The 19,247-nt window shown below is 38.5% G+C and overlaps 1 protein-coding gene across 1 annotated transcript in view; it reads left to right on the forward strand.

Moving 5' to 3' along the window:
- The window catches only part of LOC126469783 (synaptojanin-1), a 132,287-nt gene that overhangs the window by 61,373 nt on the left and 51,667 nt on the right, over positions 1-19,247 (forward strand). Inside the window, exons 9-10 of the mRNA XM_050097025.1 lie at positions 1,735-1,887; positions 12,428-12,584. Of these exons, the coding sequence (XP_049952982.1) occupies positions 1,735-1,887; positions 12,428-12,584 (310 nt within the window). The remainder of the gene's footprint in view (positions 1-1,734; positions 1,888-12,427; positions 12,585-19,247) is intronic.

Consider the following 19,247-nt stretch of genomic DNA (forward strand, 5'->3'; position numbering starts at 1 on the left):
GATGTGTTGTGCGTGCTGGTGGAGGTTCATTGAAATAGAGCTGTATGTAATTGAGTTTTGTTATTGTTGCGGTCTTCAATTGGAGGACTAGTTCAATGCAGCTCTCCACACAAGGCTATCCTGTGCAGTCCTCTTCATCTCTGCATAACTGCTGCAACCCACTTGAATCTGCCTTCTGAAATCAAGCTTCAGTTTCCCTTTACAATTATTACACTCTCCACCCCCTCCCCCCTTCCTCCCCACAACACACGCACGCACTCACTCACTCACTCACTCACTTTTTTCCATTACCAAATTTACTATTTCCCGATATGTTCAAATGTGTGTGAATTCCTAAGGGACCAAACTGCTGAGGTCATTGGTCCCTACTGTTTCCTGCCATGTCACCAATCAAGGTGGCACACTGGACTCTCGTTCGAGAGGACGACAGTTCAAACTCGCGTCTGGCCATCCTGAGTTAGGTTTTCTGGGATTTCCCTAAATCGCTTTAGGCAAATGCCGGGATGGTTCCTTTGAAAGGGCACAGCCAATCCGATGGGACTGGTAATCCTGCTGTTTGGTCCCCTCCCCTAAATCAACCAACCAACCTGATATGTCAAAGTGCCCTATCTGGTGATTCCTTTTTTTAGTCAAGTTTTGTCATAAATTTCTTTTCTTTACAGTTCAATGCAGCACATCTTGATTAGTTATCCAGTCTAACCATCTAATCTTCATCATTCTTCTGTAGTGCAACATTTCAAGAGCTGACTTCTTTTTTGTCTGTGCATTTTATAATCCATATTTTATTTCTGTACAAGGCTGCACTCAAGACAAATACCTCCAGAAAAGACTTCCAAACAGCTAACCTTACATTCAGTGTACACAAATTTCTCTTTTTTCAGAATTTTTTATTCTGCTCTTGCAAATCTCTTTTTTTGTAGTCTCCCTTTACTTCTGCATTGTCAGTTATTTTGCTGCTGAGTTCACAAACATACGGTTGATGTTGCCCAATGTTTTTTAGAATGTTCTAGAAATAATATAAAATGTAAATGTTCTTTGCGTTAAAAAAAAGTAAAAAAGTGGTACGGAAATCAAAGTTTTGCAGTGGCTGAAGCGTGGGTGATGGAAGTTCACTTAAGTCTAAAAATACAAAACTCTTCCCCGATACTCTGTTAATATTCAGCCAAATAGCTATCAAAAGCCCACAGTATCTAAAATGTATTAAAAGACTTGTACATGATGGGCTCTGTAATGTAAAGAGAACCAGAGGAAGTTTGCTGCTTTCATTGTAAATTTTACTGCTAATATAGTATCTGCAATGCTTTGGTCCATTGAAGCTATATTTTTAGGATTTTCATCTCCCCCCATACAAGTGAACACACATCCCAAAAATTAAGACACAGTACCACAAAAAGTTTCACTTGTTGTCCTAGGGATTGATTGCGTTGGAAATCGAAGCTGCAAAAATTTCAGATATTTATTTATTTATTTTATTTTATTTTATTTTTTTTAATGGCGCAAAGATTACTACCCTTTATGTTTATTGTGAGAGATACAAGTATTGTATCACTTGTAACACTGATCTCTCTAATCTAATTATTCCTAATGGATAGGAGGAGAGTGATCAATAGCAGTTGTGCATGCACTATATCTGCAAATATCTTTAATGATTTAATTCTTTTAAGGTTTTTTTTTTTTTTTTTTTTTTTTTTTTTTTTACTGAATTTTCACCAATGTGATTTTTTTTTTCTTTAGATATTAGCAAAACAACTACACTTGTTGAACTTGATGGAAAAACATCAAATAGTATCACGTTTCGAAGAAGTTTTTAGGCAGATGTGGATTAATAATGGCAATGAAGTGAGTAAGATATATGCAGGAACAGGAGCAATACAAGGTGGTTCCAAGGTACGTGGAAAGGATTAAACACATTAAGTAATATTAAATCTAAGCTTAGTACCTTATTGGCTCTCTTTGCTACAATGGACTTCAATTTGTCATGCAAGGGAGAGACACCTGTGCAATTTCAAACTGAAATATTTTTTACTCATTATACCCTCACATCAATTATAGCTAAACTAACTGAACCAGTCATAAAGTACTTCAAGAATCATAATGTAAGTCTTCTGCAAGCCTCATTTTAAGATTATCTGAAAGTTGCTTGAAACTGGCAGTGAAATTAAACAAATATTTCATTGAGTTACTGGTTGCTGCTATTTGTTGTTACAGTTGATTTAATATATGATCAAAGTATTAAAAAAGATCCATAGTGGCTAAGTTTAACTCTCATATTTGGTTTGTTCAAATAGAAACAATAAAAAATAACTACACATTAAATGTGTTTATCACAGATATACACGGAGGGAATTTTCAGATTTTAATAACTTTTGGTAAAGAATTTATCCAGAGAGTAGAGAGGCAGATACTTCCTTAGGTTGTACATGAATAAAGATTTATTGTCTCATGAATTTAATTCTGCTTGATAGAGAATTGAAGAAGATGAAATGGGAGATATGATACTGCGTGAAGAGTTTGACAGAGCACCGAAAGACCTAAGTCGAAACAAGGCCCCGGGAGTAGACAACATTCCATTAGAACTACTGACAGCCTTGGGAGAGCCAGTCCTGACAAAACTCTACCATCTGGTGAGCAAGATGTATGAGACAGGCGAAACACCCTCAGACTTCAAGAAGAATATAATAATTCCAACCCCAAAGAAAGCAGGTGTTGACAGATGTGAAAATTACCGAACTATCAGTTTAATAAGTCACAGCTGTAAAATACTAACGCGAATTCTTTACAGACGAATGGAAAAACTGGTAGAAGCGGACCTTGGGGAAGATCAGTTTGGATTCCGTAGAAATGTTGGAACACGTGAGGCAATACTAACCTTACGACTTATCTTAGAAGAAAGATTAAGAAAAGGTAAACCTACGTTTTTAGCATTTGTAGACTTAGAGAAAGCTTTTGACAACGTTAACTGGAATACTCTCTTTCAAATTCTGAAGGTGGCAGGGGTAAAATACAGGGAGCGAAAGGCTGTTTACAATTTGTACAGAAACCAGATGGTAGTTATAAGAGTCGAGAGACGTGAAAGGGAAGCAGTGGTTGGGAAAAGAGTGAGACAGGGTTGTAGCCTCTCCCTGATGTTATTCAATCTGTATATTGAGCAAGCAGTAAAGGAAACAAAAGAAAAATTCGGAGTAGGTATTAAAATTCATGGAGAAGAAGTAAAAACTTTGAGGTTCGCCGATGACATTGTAATTCTGTCAGAGACAGCAAAGGACTTGGAAGAGCAGTTGAACGGAATGGACAGTGTCTTGAAAGGAGGATATAAGATGAACATCAACAAAAGCAAAACGAGGATAATGGAATGTAGTCAAATTAAATCGGGTGATGCTGAGGGGATTAGATTATGAAATGAGACACTTAAAGTAGTAAAGGAGTTTTGCTATTTAGGGAGTAAAATAACTGATGATGGTCGAAGTAGAGAGGATATAAAATGTAGACTGGCAATGGCAAGGAAATCGTTTCTGAAGAAGAGAAATTTGTTAACATCGAGTATAGATTTAAGTGTCAGGAAGTCGTTTCTGAAAGTATTTGTATGGAGTGTAGCCATGTATGGAAGTGAAACATGGACGATAACCAGTTTGGACAAGAAGAGAATAGAAGCTTTCGAAATGTGGTGCTACAGAAGAATGCTGAAGATAAGGTGGGTAGATCACGTAACTAATGAGGAGGTATTGAATAGGATTGGGGAGAAGAGAAGTTTGTGGCACAACTTGACCAGAAGAAGGGATCGGTTGGTAGGACATGTTTTGAGGCATCAAGGGATCACAAATTTAGCATTGGAGGGCACCGTGGAGGGTAAAAATCGTAGAGGGAGACCAAGAAATCAATACACTAAGCAGATTCAGAAGGATGTAGGTTGCAGTAGGTACTGGGAGATGAAGAAGCTTGCACAGGATAGAGTAGCATGGAGAGCTGCATCAAACCAGTCTCAGGACTGAAGACCGCAACAACAACAACAACAACAACAACAGTATTAACGTACTTTACACCCTTTGTTTTATCGACAAGTACTAGAGCCTGCAGAGTTGACCATCATTTTGTATTGTTTTATGGGTGTGATATACTCTCTTTCTGTCACATTAGAGGAGTAGCTTATAACAAAATTTATCAAGGAAAGCACGTTGCGATCATATCATCAAGCGATTTGAAAAGGATTTGATATGACATGTTCGGACATATGCCACATGTGAACATTAGTACTCTTCTCTGCACCATGGAGGTTTTTCTTTGAATTGGCATATTGCTGAAGAAGATTATGCCTTTTCTTGTGTGTAAAAGATGTTACAATGTTTCCAGTTCAGATTACTGTGTGTGAATATGTAACAATTTTTTATATTTGCTTTATAGGTTGGTCAGTTATGTGTAATGTGAATTACTTCTGAATTCTTATGGTTTTTGTGAAACTACAAGGTTCGTTTTATAAGTAATGCACACCTTTTTTCTGGAAGCTGCTTGGCTTTATTCATTATTCCAATACACCATATTATTTCCCATTCTTCTGGCTACAAAACCGTGTTGTCAACATAGTTTCTATTCAGTACGATGACCTTGCACCACATTACTAGGAGGGCCTGTATGCCCGGACGGTATCACTCTACTGGTCAATATTGGAGTCAACATCTTTCTGCATCAGCATCCTCCCCATCATCCATGTACTGCTTCCTACACAGTGTCTCCTTCATTGGGCCAGACAGCTGGAAGTTGGAAGGTGCGAAATCTGGGCTGTAGGTTGGATGAAGAAAAACGGTCTATTGAAGTTTAGTGAGCTCCTTTTGAGTGCCCAGGTTTGTGTGAGGCCTTGTGTTGTCATGGATAAGGAGAAGTTCTTCTGCATTTTTGTGGCAACAAACATGCTGAAGTCGTTTCTTCAGTTTCCTGAGTGTAGCAGCGTACAGTTCAGTGATGAGCATTGCATCATGAGAGAGGATATCAAGCAGAATAACCCCTGCAGAGTCCCTGAAGACTGCCACCATGACTTTACCAGCTAAGGGTGTGGCTTTGAACTTTTACTTTTGGAGCAAAGGTGGTGTAGTGCCGATCCATGGATAACCATTTTGTCTCCAGTATGCAATGGTGAATCTGTTTCATCATCTTTAATGATTCCAGAATGAGATTTTCACTCTGCAGCGGAGTGTGCGCTGATATGAAACTTCCTGGCAGATTAAAACTGTGTGCCAGACCGAGACTCGAACTCGGGACCTTTGTCTTTCGCGGGCAAGTGCTCTACCAACTGAGCTACCCAAGCACGACTCATGCCCCGTCATCACAGCTTTACTTCTGCCAGTATCTTGTCTCCTACCTTCGAAACTTTGCAGAAGCTCTCCGGCCAACCCTGCAGAACTAGCACTCCTGAAAGAAAGGATATTGCGGAGACATGGCTTAGCCACAGCCTGGGGGATGATTCCAGAATGAGATTTTCACTCTGCAGCAGAGTGTACACTGATATGAAACTTCCTGGCAGATTAAAACTGTGTGCCGGACTGAGACTCGAACTCGAACGTGAACTTCTGTAAAGTTTGGAAGATAGGAGACGAGATACTGGCAGAAGTAAAGTTGTGAGGACAGGGCATGAGTCGTGATTGGGTAGCTCAGTTGGTAGAGCACTTGCATGCGAAAGGCAAAGGTCCCGAGTTTGAGTCTTGGTCCGGCACACAGTTTTCATCTGCCAGGAAGTTTCACCTTTAATGATGTTAGACATAAAATTGCCATCATCAGCCTCATAACATATAAGCTATTCTGCATAGATGGTCCTTCGTTGCTCTTTATGTTCTTCTGTTAGGTGGCAAGGAACCCAACCGGCACACACCTCTGAATACCCCAACAAGTGGATGAGTGTGTCAGCAGTACCAACAGAGACAGCCAACTGAGCAGCAAAATGTTTGATCATGATCCATCAATCACCTCAAATGAGTGTGTCCGTCTTTTCCAATATGGCAGGAGTCACAGCTGTGTGCTGCTGGCCAGCACACAAGAGATTGGACAAGTTTGCGTGCTCTTGTTGCAATGACAGACGCCTCACCCAGTGACTCACCATGCTGTTGTTCACTTTCAGGTCTCCATAACATTCTGCAAGTGCCTATGAACATCTGCGATGCTCTGGTTTTCCACTGCTTGGAACACATCTCTGTTAACGTGTGCCATTTTGAATGTAATGCATTGCACCGCCACATATCAGAACTTCATGAAACTATAGGAGCTGAAGTGGGAATATTCCACGATGCCCTACAACAAATTCTTAATTTTTTCGACCAATTTGACTGTGAAAGAAATGTGTTGCTTTACTTTTTGAACATCCCTTGTAGTTTCATTTAGGTTTATTTAGAGTGAGTCGCCAGTGAAACACACCACAATCTCTTTCAACATCTCATTGTACATAATTCTAATGTTGAAATAGAAGTATATCCACTACAATGCTTATATTGTTAGCGAACATTGTGAAGCTGGGTTTTTTCCTTATTGACTATTGTTGGTGATTATACAAAACAGCAAAGGCCCTGTAACAGATCCCAGATTCCAATGATATATTGTCGTGTCATAATCACAATCAGGTCCAAATCCAAAAGTGTGGTCATCAATGAAATACAACACTTATCAAAATGAAAAATGCTTCTTTCATAGCCCCAAAAAGGTGAATATGGCCTTGGCAGATCTAGGGTTGTAAAAGAAGGGAACTAGTATCTGGCAGCTTCAAAGACATTTGAATCAAAACATTGTGACATATTCACACTTTTATTATTTGTTAGTATTAATACTCACGTCATTTAATGCAAGGCAATGCAGTGCAACTCATCATGTCAAGTAAAGTAACATGATATGTGGTATCATGTCATATACTGTGACACGTGCCATGGTGTCATCCAACATAGCATGTCATTTCTTGCAGTATGACACAACGTGTCATCCAACATAGCATGTGTCATTTCTTGCAGTAAGACACAATGTGTCATTAAAATTTGGGATGCATGCATCCCATACTCTTGGATATTTCGTATTATACATGCAACCCCACACTCTGTTACTCCCTATTGTAGATGCATGCTACTCTCAAGAAGCACATAAAATCGAGTGTGTTTGCTCTTACATCCCTCAATATACTTCTAAAGTGGTGGGTTTGGTGGAAAATTGGTCCTCTCACAGCAAAAATTGACCTCCCACCCCACCAGCCCCTGCCTCCCCAACCCAGAAATCAAAAAACTGTTTCAGCTTCCCCCACAGGAACAAGTCCACCCTCAGGGATTTTATCCCCCCAGAAAAACTTTTTTAACTATTACATGTATGCCCTTTAGCCATATGATATTGTATATTGTTTACTATGGCTGACAAATCCTTCTGATTTTGTGCACAGGATCACAGACTTTAGCCAATAAATTGGGAGATGCAAGTAGGTTTAACTCATAAAAAAGCATGAATATGTCAAGATGTTTTGATTTAAATGTCTTTCAAGCTGCGAGATAAGTTGAAAAGCTAGTTCTCTTATTTTACATCCCTAACTCTGACCAGGACATAGTTGCCTTTCACTTTTTCGTGTTAAGATAGGAGCATTTTTCGTTCTGCTTCCCAACTTTTACTCTACCATAATTTCACATTAGACTGCCATAGCGTGGCAACTGATATAGATTTTTGTTGACTCAGGCGACAACTGATCTGGTATAGGTTTTTTTTATTGTTGCTTACATTGGGGCAACAGATAAAGCTCTCACAAAATAACATGTATTTGTGTACCTTCTTACAAAATCTGAACCAGTTTGCACAAGTTTGAAACATAAAGTTGCATGCATTAAAAAAACTCTCAAAAAACGAGTTTTTTGTTTGTAAAATCTGAATAGAGTTAGAGTTCTGAAAGCAAGTTTTCAGTTTTATCTTAAGAAAGCATTTTTTATTTATTCACTTCAGTTTAAACCTTATTCGTGCATTCAATTCATGTAAGAACAAATTTCATGTGGTATATTTAGCTTGACTTTAAACAATTATACCTTGACAATGGATAAAGATTATTGGATAAAAAAATTCATTTTGAATTTATCCATTTACCTGCCTCTGTGCAATGTTTGAACCAATTCATATCAGTTTCAATAAAGTATAGAAGTGGTCCACTTCAAAAAGTCCCACAAAAATGTGTTTTTTTTATGTGTTTTCAAATAAAATCTCAAAGGTGCACATACAAATGGTGTCATTAGCGGAGCATTAATTTCAGCTTAATTAAAATATTTTGCTAAAGAAATTAGTCTATTCACACAATTTGCCTGGGTGCTAATTCCAGTTTGTCATTCAAACTTTGCTTAATATACTGTAAAGTAGCTACAGTAAGACTGATGTCCAAATGGCTTTACAAATAGCTTTTAGTTCAGGCTAAAGCAGAAACTTTTGACCCCATGTTCCCAGCTGAAATAGGAACCAGAGACCAAGACCCTCCAAACTGTGATTCTGCACCTGGCCTTTCCAGACACATTTGTTACAGTGCTTCCACAACAAGGGAGTGGTCCAGTCTGTCACGTTGAAACTTTTTTGCACAGGAACAATACACTGAAAGAAATGCATTTTGATAATTTTAGGTGCTAAGGCATATGCAAGTTTTTTATATTTTTTAATCATTTTCGCCACACACAGAACAGTGGTCTAGTACAATCCTTCCTGTCTAGCTCACAAATTGGCAAATAAGAAGAGCAGCCGTGACAAGAGGACATAGTGCCATGTAGCACAAAGTCCACACACACAGATTTCAAGCTTTTAGACTGTAGCAAAAATTCTCAAATTATTAATTTTTTGAATAACTTGCAGTTCATACTGGCATCTAAACAGTTGCAGATATAATTGTTACTCAAGTGACTAGCAGAGTAAAGAGTCGAGGAAGTGTTACATTACAGATGACTTCTATCAGTCGGGACTTTAATTTGTTGAGATTAAATATTTTATTGTTACAGAGGTGTTTTTATGTCCAGACCAAGAATTTGACAAAAGCAATGAATTATTTCGTGCAAATGAAAAGTAGTGTCAGACGTATCATCAAAAATTATTCTCTCCCACTTTTCCAGATTTTGCTACATTGATTACAGGATTTTTGCAAGGATTGTGTCATTTCTCCATGGGCCCTGTACTTCAATTGCTCTTCTACTAAGCGGACTTGCCATTGATTGACACAAAATGTCTACTGCACCTTGTGAGGTACTGTTTGATAAGTCAGTGTGGAATTTGCCCTAGCTATTGAACTTCTCATCGTTGTTCTTGAACCATTACTGAGCTGTGCCCAAGTAAAAGTATACATTTGCCAAACACTTCACGCACACATGCCATGTGTGAATGAGGGTTGTGCCATGAGTTCCCTCAGTCACTACCAACCATGACCTGAAATCATAACCAATGGCACCTCGCACCTTGTGCCAGGAGTACCACCACTGTATCTCTCCAAAACATTTGAAGACTGCAACTTCTCTCCAGGTAACCACCATACCTGGTGACAATGGCCTCTGGGGTAGTGTAAAAGTGTGATTCGTTGCTGAACACAATGGGGTAGTGTAAAAGTGTGATTCATTGCTGAACACAATGTGGTGTCATTCATCACCAGTTCATCCTTCCTGATCACAGCGCCACTCCAAACTATGCATGGGACAGTAGTTCCCTAGTCCAGCCACTGCTAGTCTCCAACCAGTGGTGCAGAACGACTCAGAAGATGGGGTCTGTTCAAAAAATTTTGGAACATTTGTAATTTCGTACCAATGGTGCGTTGGAGCAAAATGCAATTGGCATCCCTGCCCACTCCTGTGTTTGATGATGTGTAACTGCCAGCAGTTTCATTGTTGTGTGTGTGTTAATTATTGTTCAGTGTTGTATTGAATGGAACATTGTGTTGCACAGTTTGCAAATTTTGAGATGGCAGAGTTAGAGGAGCAACATGTCTGCATTAAATTTTGCATGAAACTCGAGAAAACCTTTACAGAGAGACACCAAATGATGAAGGAAGCCTACGGTGATGAGTGCTTCTCAGTGTTTGAAATGGTTCACGTGGTTTAAAAATGGCTGAACGGAAGGTAACTTAGATGACCCTCATCAACGTCTACCAATGACGTGCTGTCAGGAACATCAACGAAATATGCATGCTATTCAAAGACTGACTGTCCAAGAGATTGCAGAAGAATGTAACATTTCAGTTGGATCATGTTATGAAATCCTGACACAGCATCTTGGAATGCATCGTGTTGCCACCAAGTTCATCCCATGGCTGATGAGTCAGACCAGAAAGACCTTCGCCTCACAATCTGTGAAGAGCTTTTGGATCGCCCAGATGAGAATGGGATGTTTCTTAAGATTATCATAAGTGGTGATGAGATGTGGGTCTATGGTCATGATGTTGAGACCAAGATTCAGTCTTCACAACGGACAGGAAAGGTTCTTCAAGACCAAAAAAAATCTCATCAGGTCAGGTCAAATGTGAAAGCCATGCTAATTGTTTTCCTTGACTTTGAAGGGTTAGTTCATCATGAATTTGTGCCACAGGGAGAAAACATTAATTGATGCTACTATCAGAATGTGTTGTAACACCTGCGAGAAAATGTGAGAAGGAAAAGGCCTGAAATGTGGCGAGACAATTCATGGCCCTTGGATCACAATAAAGCACCTGCACATTCATCCCTGTTTGTGCGTGACTATTGCACAAAAAATTAAATCACTTTGCTGCCTCATCCACCATACTATCCAGACCTGGTCCCTGCAGCCTTTTTTATTTTTATTTTATATATATTTCCAAAGTTGAAAACCACATTGAAAGGACAAAGATATGCAACGCTAGACGAAATAAAAGAAAATTCGCAGATGGCACTTCTCATGATACACCAAAATGGGTACGAAGATTGATTCCGGAAGTGGAAACGGAGTTGGGAGTAGTGTATCAGTTGTGGAGGAGAGTATATCGAAGGAGACCATGCACAATACGTAAGAATTAAGTATAGCTACTGTCACATCCAAATGCCCCATATATCTGGATATTGCACAATTTGACCAGGGAGCCAAATGGAGACCCACAGTGAGGCCCTTTCAGACTCTATCAGGTGTTAGTAACACTGTCTCACATGAGTACACGGCTTCTCTGTGTCATTCTCAGTGATCACTCAGCACCTGATGCTGTTCACACCCCTTATATACCCTATCAGGCCTGGTTAAAAGCACTAAATATGAGCAACACAAATGCACTCTGATGCCTGTTCTACCCTGCACAGAGAATTGCAACTCTAGTCATTAACATACCAGTTGGTGGTGTGTACATGTGCGAAGTTACATTGACATCTCACTGTGTCTTTTGGGTACTTCCCTTCTTTTGGTCACACAGTGTATTTGAGATCTGACAGTTAACAAGTGGTCTAAATGTTTCATCTGTTTTCTTGCTGTCAACAATTTGTGGATTGTTAACATTCAGAGCAACATTTTTGACATTGCTGGAGGAGGTATTTCTTATTTCTCTCTTTATCAGGTTCTGCGTTGTTTTCGATTTGTCATTGAATCTGGTAATTTCAGTCATTATGCACAAAAATTTTGATTTCCTGATTACTTTATTGAAACTCTGAGACTAAGCCTTATAATGCCTCTAACTGCCTGGGATATGTGACTTTTGTGAGTGCAAAGTTGCTATCTCTTCCTGTGGCAGAATATTTTTATTCCAGTAGCATGCCATGGTTTTGTGATTGATTACTTGACTTTAATTCTGTATGTCTTTTTGGAAAGAACATGCTACATACTTAGTAGACTCAATTATAAATGGAGTGTCATTAGAAGCTTGTCAGTTGTGGGTGATTTGATTGTATGAAACAAATTTTACTTTCAGCTACATTATTTATTATGTTGTTCAGTTTACAGTGCAGTTGGTTTTGGGGTCATAAGGCCCTATCCTCTGAGAGCTATAAATACAAAAAGCAAATGCTGTGTACCAACTTAAAGAATTTTTAACATCATACACTTTAAACCATCAACCAAATTTTGACATAATTTATCTAGATTGAACATCATGAGTGTGTTCAGTATTGCCAAGGCAGTATGTGGCCAGTTACATTCTATTAAGATAAACGAAAAGAGCTAGGCATGTAGCATTGCAACTGTGGAAGGTGCATAAAACAGCAATCCATTTTTGTAAGTTAGCTGCATGTATCCTGTAGTAGTATTTGACCGCTACTGCATAATCTTGGAGAATGCAGATACTGTACGTCTTGCATGCGTATATTCTCTGCCATAACTCAGTGACATTAGTGGATTCTGTAAAACAGTTAAAAGTTGTCTTTTTAATTTTTTGTTTCTGTTAGTACTGCAGAAGCTGCAGTATTGATTTCTTTACTTTAAAATTCACATTATATTCATTTGTGATGATATCAATAAAGTAAATAAATTATTTCAGCTGATGGATGGAGCCAGATCAGCAGCTAGAACAATTCAAAACAATCTTTTAGACAATAGTAAACAAGAGGCAATTGATATCCTTCTGTTGGGTAGTACCTTGAATACAGAACTGGCTGATAGAGCTCGCATTCTTTTACCTGCAAACAGACTTCATGGTAAGTTAGTTGTAACATAATTTCAATCCTTTTTTCTTCAGATGTTCTGATTATTATTTGATATCGTATGGTACACTATGGATTACTGAAATTGGTTTATTTTATGTTCAACACAAGATTAGTCACATTTAATGATATGTTTTCCTACTATAAACATCCGTTACATTTGGAGAGAAAGGGGAGAATACCTGTACTTTTCACCGAGATGACATTTGTGTCAAAAGAATTTCTTTTCTTATTTTGGTGCATATTGTGCAATTTGTAAATAAATTTGCAACTTTATATATGTAATAGATTTGTTAATTTTTCCCCTTTTAAGTAGTTGTGTCACATGTTTTGTTCAAACCAACAACATGGAATATTGTGCTGTCATAAAGTTATTTGTTTTGGACAGTTTATAGTCAACTGAAGTTCACCTGAATTTTGTGAAGACTTACAAGGAGTCTGTGCCTTAATATTCACCAATTAAGAAGTGGTTGGCTGAGTTCAAATATGGATGTGCTTCTCTTGAATATGATCAGTGTGAAGGACATCGCAGAACTGCAATCACAGATTAAAAGTCAAGAAAGTACATCATATGGTATTTGACTATCTGTAATCACAACTTTTTGAATTAGTTGTCACCATAAGCAAATCAGGAGAAAAGGTTCAGTACATTTAACATGAAGAATTAACTTGAAAAAGCTTTGTGAAAGATAAGTGCTGTGTTTAGAAACTGCTTACGAAGAGCAAATGCAAAAACAGTTCACTCAACCATGTTTGTACCATAAAAAATGCAGCTAATTTAGGCTGGTAATTTATTAGGCAAGTCACAAGGAAACCAGAAAGGGGTCCTGTTGGAAAATTTTTGGAGAAATTCTGAAGATATGCTTTTTACATTTTATTTGATGTTCTGATCATGAATTTCAACTTGTACACATAAAATTTTTCTTGGAAAAAATCCATTTTCTTCTCTTTTTTCTCATAACATGAAGACAACATACTTTTTGAGTAACATCATGCAATACTAAATTAAACAGAACTAAATTCCCTACAAATTGAGCCTAATGATTTTATTTGTCTGGGGCATCATTTTGGAACAAGCACTCATTAAATTAATGAGCTGGGAAGCACACTCCCCCTCCCCTCCTTGCCCACCTACGTCCTTTGCTCTTATTCCCTTGCTCCCTCTACTTATGTCTCAGCCTGTGTATTGCAAGCTCCACGCTAGGTCTGCTGATGGTATGCTTCTGTTTGACTCCTCGAGCTTTCCTCCTTTCTCTACACCTACATCTGCTCCTTCACATGCACCTGCACCTACACCTATATCCATACCCTGCAAATCACTGAAATGATGCTCTGATAAAACTATTGAGCACTGTTTATGCCTTTTGCAAGTGAGCAGAGGGTGTAGAATAACTCTAGCTTCTTGGAACTTCCAGAATAAAAACACCAAAAATACTTTGATCTAAACATGTATTTCCTGTGATGTAATCCTTCTTTTCTACATAAAATGTTTTTCTTATTTTATACGAGGTATGATGAAAAAGTAAAAGGAATTTTTTAATTTCGCGGGTGTTCCACAGCCAATTTTCAAAATTGATTTTCATCTTGTTGGTACACATGTTTCTGATTTATGTTTGCATTTTCAGCTGTTTTGAATATTTAGGTTATTGTTGATAGTCGAAAAGATTATACATGTTTTTGAGTGCATGGTGGATTTTTACTTTCAAAAAAGATGGATCAAAGAATTTTCATTAAATTTTGCATGAAAAATGGAACAAAGTGCAGCGCCATATTCAAAATAGTGACTTTGGATTTTGACCGAATCTACTATGAGTAAGACAAGAGTTTACAATTGGCACAAAAATTCAAAGAGGGTTGAGAAGATGTTGAAGATGATGGCCATCCTGGACACTCTGGCACTTAATGACACTAATGTGGAAGAAGTGAAGAAAATAGTTCCGGAAAACTGCTGAATTACCATCAGAGAGGTTGCTAATGATGTTGGCGTATTCTTTGGCTCATGCTGAGCATTTTTTGACATGGAATGTATAGTAGCAAAATTTTTTCTGAAATTGGATTTTGACCATCAAAAATGACATTGTGTAGACATCGCTCAGGAATTGCTGAATGAAGTCGACAACAGGTATAATGGGTACAACATCCAAAACAAGGCCCAATCATCCAAATGGAAAATGCCTGAAGAGCACAGGCCAAAAAGAGTTTGACAAGTTCTGTCACATGTGAATGATCTTACTGTTTTCTTATATTACAATGGGAGAGTGAATCACAAGTTCCTTTTGTATGGCTGTACTATCAGTAAGGAATACTACCTGTAAGTTATGTGGTGTTTGTGTGAAGCCATCCGAAGAAAACAACCAGGATTGTGGCAAAACCACTCATTGAAATTGTATCATGATAATGTTCCCACTCACACCTCAATACATGTTCATGATTTTTTGACAAAAATAAAGAAGAAAGGGGGAGGTTGCATTGCCTCAGCCACTGTATTTGCCGGACATGGTCCCCTGCAACTTCTTTGTGTTTCGAAGGCTGAAGAGAACCATGAAAGGACATAGTTTTGCCACCATTTATGAGATAGAAACAGTTGCTGAAGGAACCGAACACAATAATGAATAGAGAGTTCCAGAAGTGCTTCCAAGATATGAAAAAGTGCTCACAAGTGTATTATATCTCAGGGAGATAACTTTGAAGGGAACAATGTTGATGTTCATGAATAAGTAAAGATTCTTTAAGGAAAACAAAAACTCCCATTATTTGTTGATTACACCTTGTATGCTGGGTGGGTATAATTAATGTGCAGTTACTCATGGGGTCCAGTGTGTTCTGTAATTGTTGTATGGCAGTGAAACTTGGTAGATATGGTAATGCGTTAATGTGGAATTGATGAACACTGGAAAAAACTAAGTTCCAATGTAGACCACCAGGTGCAAATCCGGCATGGTACATCATCTTGCCAATGTCTCCAGTGCTCCTATTGAACAAATAGTGTAAGTGACGGTTAATAATAAAATCAACCCATGCCTTTCTCACTTGTTTGACCTTTTCTGCCCACATCCCATTCCCAATCCACTCGATATGGAAACATTTCTATACATCTTTCTTGCACTCACAGTGCCAGATTTGCGCCTGGTCACCAAAATTGGAACTAGTTTATTATTTCCAGTGTAAATCGGTTCTGCATAAGCACTTTAGAATATCTGCCATGTTTTGCTGCCGTACGATAATTACAGCCCACACTGGACCTCTGGGAGTAGTTGCACTTGTAATTGTAACTACCCAGTACATACAAGGAATTTCTTTAAAGTTCGATGAATTGTATCATATGTTAAAAACCACACTGCGTAGGATGGGTGTCCACACATTTGCGTTGAAAGAGATGTTGACAAGTGCCCCTATTGTGCACATCACTGAAATGAAGCAGCGGTGCACACTGCAAACAAGGTAATGGAGCCAGTATAAGAACTCGTGTCATTGCTAAATGGATCATTGTGGTAACATGAATTTTTGCTTCAAATTATGGGGAATGGAGTTAGAAAATCATGAAATGTTGGTGCAAGCGTATGGTGTTGAAGCAATGAGAAAAAAGTTTGTGTTTGAATGGTTTAAATGCTTTAGAAATTGAAAGGAAGGTGCCAAAGATGAGCAGCGCATTCAGGTCAACCATCATCACACGCAATGCCAGAAAATATTGAACGAGGGTGACGGATGCTTGCGGATGAATGGCAGCTTTCTTTCAGAATGATAGTGGAGGAATTGAAGATGAGCAAAGACAGTGTAAGCACTATTGTTGATGAACATTTAAAAACAGTGGAAAATTGGCGCCTGGCTTGTACCACACGCACTGTGACAGATGAACAGAAGGAAACTCAGGTGAAAAGATCTGGAAATTTCTTCTAAGTTTCTGACCGGAATCTGCAGTTATTGGAAACCATCACGACAGGAGATGAGTCCTGGTACTACACATATGATCCAGAGACCAAGCAACAGCCAGTGGCATGATATTCGTCATCTTCCTTGCCTCCCAAGAAAAGTTGGTTGACAGAATCTAATAATAAGATGATGGTGATGATCACCTTTTGTTAATTTCTACCCAAAGGTCAAACTGTCAGTGTGAAAGTTTATGAGGGAGTTTTGAAATGGTTGCTGCAATTTATCCAGCAAGTCGGAGTGGATAGTGGAATTACCTCCACAACACAAATCTGCACAGTGGGATCCACATGTTCAGCTTTCTCTCTCAACAAAATATGGCTGTTTTTCAGCACCTTTCTTATTCTTCAGATTTGGCACTGACAGATTTCTTTATGTATCCGTGCCTTAAATTGGCTCTGAAAGACATATGCTTCACAAAAGTTATGGGTATCCAACACTATTGAATGGTCTTACTTGAAAATGCATCCTTTTCCTGTTATGAGGAAATTTTGTGACTTCATTTAAACTTTTTTGAATTTATTAGGATGATTTGATGTTTCCAAGTTAAAATTTGTAATAACCATATTCAGAACATAAAAAATGAATTTCCAAAACTTTCTAGGTGAGGTTACTGTTTGCCTGGACTATATAACTACAGATGAGATGTGTGTGTGTCCCTTCGTGCCAGAAATAAGAGGAATCGTGACAGTGGATTGTCTTCTCATTTAACTAAAATTATAATTGGTGAATATTACACCAGGCTTGTGTACCAGCTGTACGTAAAAACATATGACACGAAGCCTTCATCAGGATGTTGAATTGGCCACAAAGGTGCTTCAGCGAGAATTTGAAAAATGGCGCCATATTTGACACCTTCCAACTTCCACCTATTTTCATATATAAAAGAATTGTGGCTAGAAAACATTACGGGTACAATCAAGATACTACGGCAGTCGTAGATATGCAGCAATGGAAGTCAGACCATGTTCAGAGTAAAAATACCTCAACTGTCAAAATTTTGCCAGTAAATTGTCTAAATATTTGTAAGTAAGTTTCCAAATTTATTGCCATCCAAGAAAGTTCTTGTGATCAAATTATTCTTGGGATCAAGAGCTGGCTGAAACCCAAAGTAGAAAGCTCTGAGATATTAAGCAAGTCATGGAATGTATATCACAAAGACGGAGTAGAGGCCATCGGAGGGGGGAGTGCTCATTGCAGTTGACAAAAGTAGTGTCTCTGTTGAGGTCAGAGTTGACTTTGACAGTGAAGTTACCTGGTCGCGTATAACAGTTCTAGGTGAAACCGAGTTGATTGTTGGATATTTTTACAGCCACATGAACCTGGTGTGACAGTTTAATGTCATTCAAAGACAGTCTATTGTCAGTAGTGTGTAAATATCCAGATCATGCAATGGTAGTTGGAGGCAACTTTAGCCTACCAATTATAGACTGGGATGTCTATGTATTCATTGCAGGGGGTACAGACAGACAGTCGTGCAAAGTGCTTTTGAACACATTTTCTGAAAACTGTCTTGAGCAATTAGTTGAGCAGTCCACATGCAATGGAAATCAGTACAGAAATGAGTATTAGTGATCATGACGTCATTATAGGAACTATGGTTAAGAAAGTTAATAATTCGTTTAAGAAGGCTGGGAGAGTGTTTTTGCTAGGAAGAGCAGATAATCAGTTGTTAGCATCTCACTTAGACAGTGAACTGACATCACTTAATTCCAGTAGGATGGACTTAGAGGAATTATGGGCAAAGTTTAAGCAGATTGTGAATTGTGGCCTGGAGAATTATGTGCCTAGTAAGTAGATTAAGGACAGAAAAGACCCACTATGGTTTAATGGCAAGATTCAGAATTGCTGAGGAAGCAGAGGCTGTTGCACTCCCAGTTCAAAAGAGAACATGCACGTGATGACAAGCAAAGATTAGTAGAGATTTATGCATCTGTGGAAAGATTGATGTACGATGCATACAATAACTACCTCCGTCATACATTAGCAAAACGTGTGGCAGAGAACCCAAGAAAATTTTGGTCCTATGTAAAACTACTAAGTGGGTCTAAGGCTTCCATCCAGTCACTTGTGAATCAGTCTGGTGTGGAAGTTGAAAACAGCAGAATGAAAGTGAAAGTTTTAAATTACATGTTCCAGCAATAATTCAGGCAGAAGAATTATACAAATGTATAATCATTTGACCATCGAGCAGGCTCCTGTATGGATGACATAGTAATAAGCATCCCTGACGTAGAGAATTACCTGAAAGAGTTGAAAACAAATAAATCACCAGGTCTGTATGGAATCACAATTTGGTTACCCAAAGAGTACTCTACAGCACTGGCCCCTTATCTTGCTTGCATTTACTGTGAATGTTTCACCCAGTGCAAAGACCAAAGTGACTGGAAAAAGTGCAGCTGACTGCTGTGTATAAGAAGGGCAAAAGAACAGACCCACAGAATTACAGACCAATATCTCTCACATAGGTTTGCTGCAGAATCCTTGAACACATTCTCAGTTCAAATGTAGTAAATTTTCTTGAGACCGAGAATAGTACATCCACGAATCGGCATGATTTTAGAAAGCATCGCTCGTGCAAAAGTTGGCTTGCCCTTTTCTCACATGATGTACTGTGAACTGTGGATGAGGGGCAATAGGCAGATTCCTTATTTCTAGATTTCTAGAATGCGTTTGATATTGTGCCCCATTGCAGGCTGTTAAAGAATATGTTCACACACATGTGAGTGG

The sequence above is a fragment of the Schistocerca serialis genome, chromosome 3 (assembly GCF_023864345.2).
Source record: "Schistocerca serialis cubense isolate TAMUIC-IGC-003099 chromosome 3, iqSchSeri2.2, whole genome shotgun sequence".
NCBI classification, from domain to species: Eukaryota; Metazoa; Arthropoda; class Insecta; order Orthoptera; family Acrididae; genus Schistocerca; species Schistocerca serialis.